We start from the raw sequence: 2,437 nt of genomic DNA on the forward strand, positions 1-2,437 counted from the left end.
TTGAAAATTCTAAGTGGAAGTGCATGTATAGCCTATGTGGCGGCCATTTGTGGACTCTACAAGGAATCACCTTAATAACAGAAAATAAATCATTGTCAAGCAGCTTTTCCAGGCACATTAATCAATGACAATTGATTCATTTGCTCAAATGTACAAACATTTACGCTTCCCTTACTCCATGCCATTTCCCTGTGCTTCGCTTCTACAAAACATTGTTCACAGTTCCACAGACCATCAGACCAGGATGAAATTGTGGATTGTGATTACTGTCACCTTTAAGCTGGTGGGCTTCATGCAAGCGCAATATGCCTTCAAAACGTTGAAAGTAAACTATCAAGCGGACTTCTCATGGGAACTGTACAAAAAGGTAATCATTGAATCATGCAACACTGTTCCAACCATTTTCAAAAACCTATCCATTTGCAGCTATTCTCCGGATTCAAACAAAACACGGTCATATCACCGTACTCCCTTCGGAAAATATTCTCCTGCATCCAAGAGTTGACCATCCCTAGCGATGCAACCACTTCAGCCCTCAACAAAGAGTTCAACAAAGTACTGCTGCTCAAACAGCAAAACCAACTGTCTGATCTGATCCGTCGACGGTACGCAGTCCAGTGGAGAGCATATCAACAGGAAACAGCTCTCAATGTCACAACGGTAGCGACGATAATTGGACGGGCAAAGATGTCCCCGGCTTTTAAAAATCTTCCCAGTACTTGCGCGATGTACATTAGATCCCTCCAAGCAGGCAGTTCCAAGCAAATGGGACGCATAATGAACGCTGCCATGAAGAACATATCCAACAATTTGGTGGAGGGATTCTTCAACGGGTCTGATATTGACCAGGAATGGGACTTTTTCGTTGCAGATTCCTGGAAGTTTGAAGGTCTTTGGAAGTATGAATTTGATGAAGAGGGCACAACAACCTGTAATTTCTACCCTCGCAAGAGTGAGAAAGGTTTGATGAGGTTTATGTACTTGGAGGAAACATTGAAGTATGGATACTTCCCGAAATGGAACACGGAAGCCGTAGAATTACCATTCCACGACAAAAGTCAATTCTCCTGCGTATTGATGATGCCAGTTGGGGCGAACATTGAAGTTATGATCAATAGTTTGAATCACGAAAGGTTTCAGGAGATCTATTCAAATATGACGGCTTCCAAAACGACGGTTCGACTTCCCCAGTTTAAGCTGAGGGCGAAACTTGCGGCCAAACACTTGCTCCGGTGGATGGGATTGAATGTGCCATTCAATGAAACTGTATTTCATGTGATTGATCAGAAAAAGTCAGTTTCGTTGGGAGATATCATTCAGAAGGTGGAAATCGTTATGAGTTCGAAGGGTGAACTAAGAGGTATTTTTTGAGTCGCAGGTTTTATTTCGGATGTTGAAGTTTTACATGGAGTTATGGTACTTTCATTTCAGCTAAACCTTACCATGATAGAAGAAGGGGAAACGAATTCACAGCCCACAGACCGTTTGTGTTTGTTGTTTTTGATCGAAATGGGTTGATTCCGATCATTATCGGACACATAGTGAACACAATTACTTCCAAACAAATAACGCCAGAATCGGATGAACGTCTTTGTGATCATCCACCGAGAAACTTCTATTGACATAATAAACATTAATATTATTGAAGCAACAGTTCTGTACGAAAAATCTCCTTAACTTTGTGTATCTGCAAATAGTCAGTTTTTTTTTTTTTAATGATTTGTAACTGCCTCTCACTTCAAAGGGTCTGGGTTCAATCCCAGTTGGGAAGTAAAGCTGATGTTCCCTGGTCCTTGAGATGATCAGTCGATAGGTAGGGTCCAGGTGTGAGAGCTGCCTCCTTAGTGTCGGTGGCAGTACGGAAAATAAGATCGACGGAAAACAAATAATTTTTCCCTTTATCAATACAGTGCCTTAGAAATAACCGTTTTTGGCAAAAAAAAATTCTTCCCGATTTTGGCAACAACATTTAAAATCAAACAGATCATGATTTTTTGGGTTAAAAGGGGTTCATAGAGAATGAATGAGAGTGTTTAAGCCTCATAAATAAAAGTCGTAATGCAATCGTAACTACAATGAAAACAAAGCAGTAACTTTCAACAATATTTCCAAATAATTATTCTGAAAAAATATGTGTCAGCTTGTTAACTTTGTTACTAAACAAAGTCAAACATTAACGAAGTCTGATTAAAGATGCTGTGGTGAACTTAGTTTTCAACATATTGGTTGAAGAAGCTATTAGGAAACGAACAGTTTGACCATACGGAAATGATCGTAAAGCAGTTAAGAGGTGTTCGCGCCTCTCAAGAGGAAAGCAATAAGCAATAGTTATGCTGGTATGTCTAGATGTCTTATAAATCAACTGTAGTGGTAGAGCGCCTGTCCAGCGTTCTGGGAGTTGTGGGTTCTATTTCCACCGGTAGGCATAATTTTCGCA

At 40.3% G+C, this 2,437-nt stretch overlaps 1 protein-coding gene across 1 annotated transcript; it reads left to right on the forward strand.

The window, feature by feature from the left end:
* The first annotated feature begins 216 nt into the window (after positions 1-216).
* Positions 217-1,990, forward strand: LOC135711125 (uncharacterized). Its single transcript, XM_065233866.1, has 3 exons — positions 217-367; positions 427-1,360; positions 1,432-1,990. The coding sequence occupies exons 1-3, from the start codon at positions 245-247 to the stop codon at positions 1,620-1,622; spliced, it is 1,248 nt and encodes a 415-aa protein (XP_065089938.1). The 5' UTR covers positions 217-244; the 3' UTR covers positions 1,623-1,990.
* The last annotated feature ends 447 nt before the right edge of the window (positions 1,991-2,437 follow it).

The sequence above is a fragment of the Ochlerotatus camptorhynchus genome, unplaced genomic scaffold (genome assembly GCF_037179485.1).
Source record: "Ochlerotatus camptorhynchus isolate MF236.1 unplaced genomic scaffold, CSIRO-AGI_Acam_v1.1 ptg000423l, whole genome shotgun sequence".
In the NCBI taxonomy this organism is placed as follows: Eukaryota; Metazoa; Arthropoda; class Insecta; order Diptera; family Culicidae; genus Ochlerotatus; species Ochlerotatus camptorhynchus.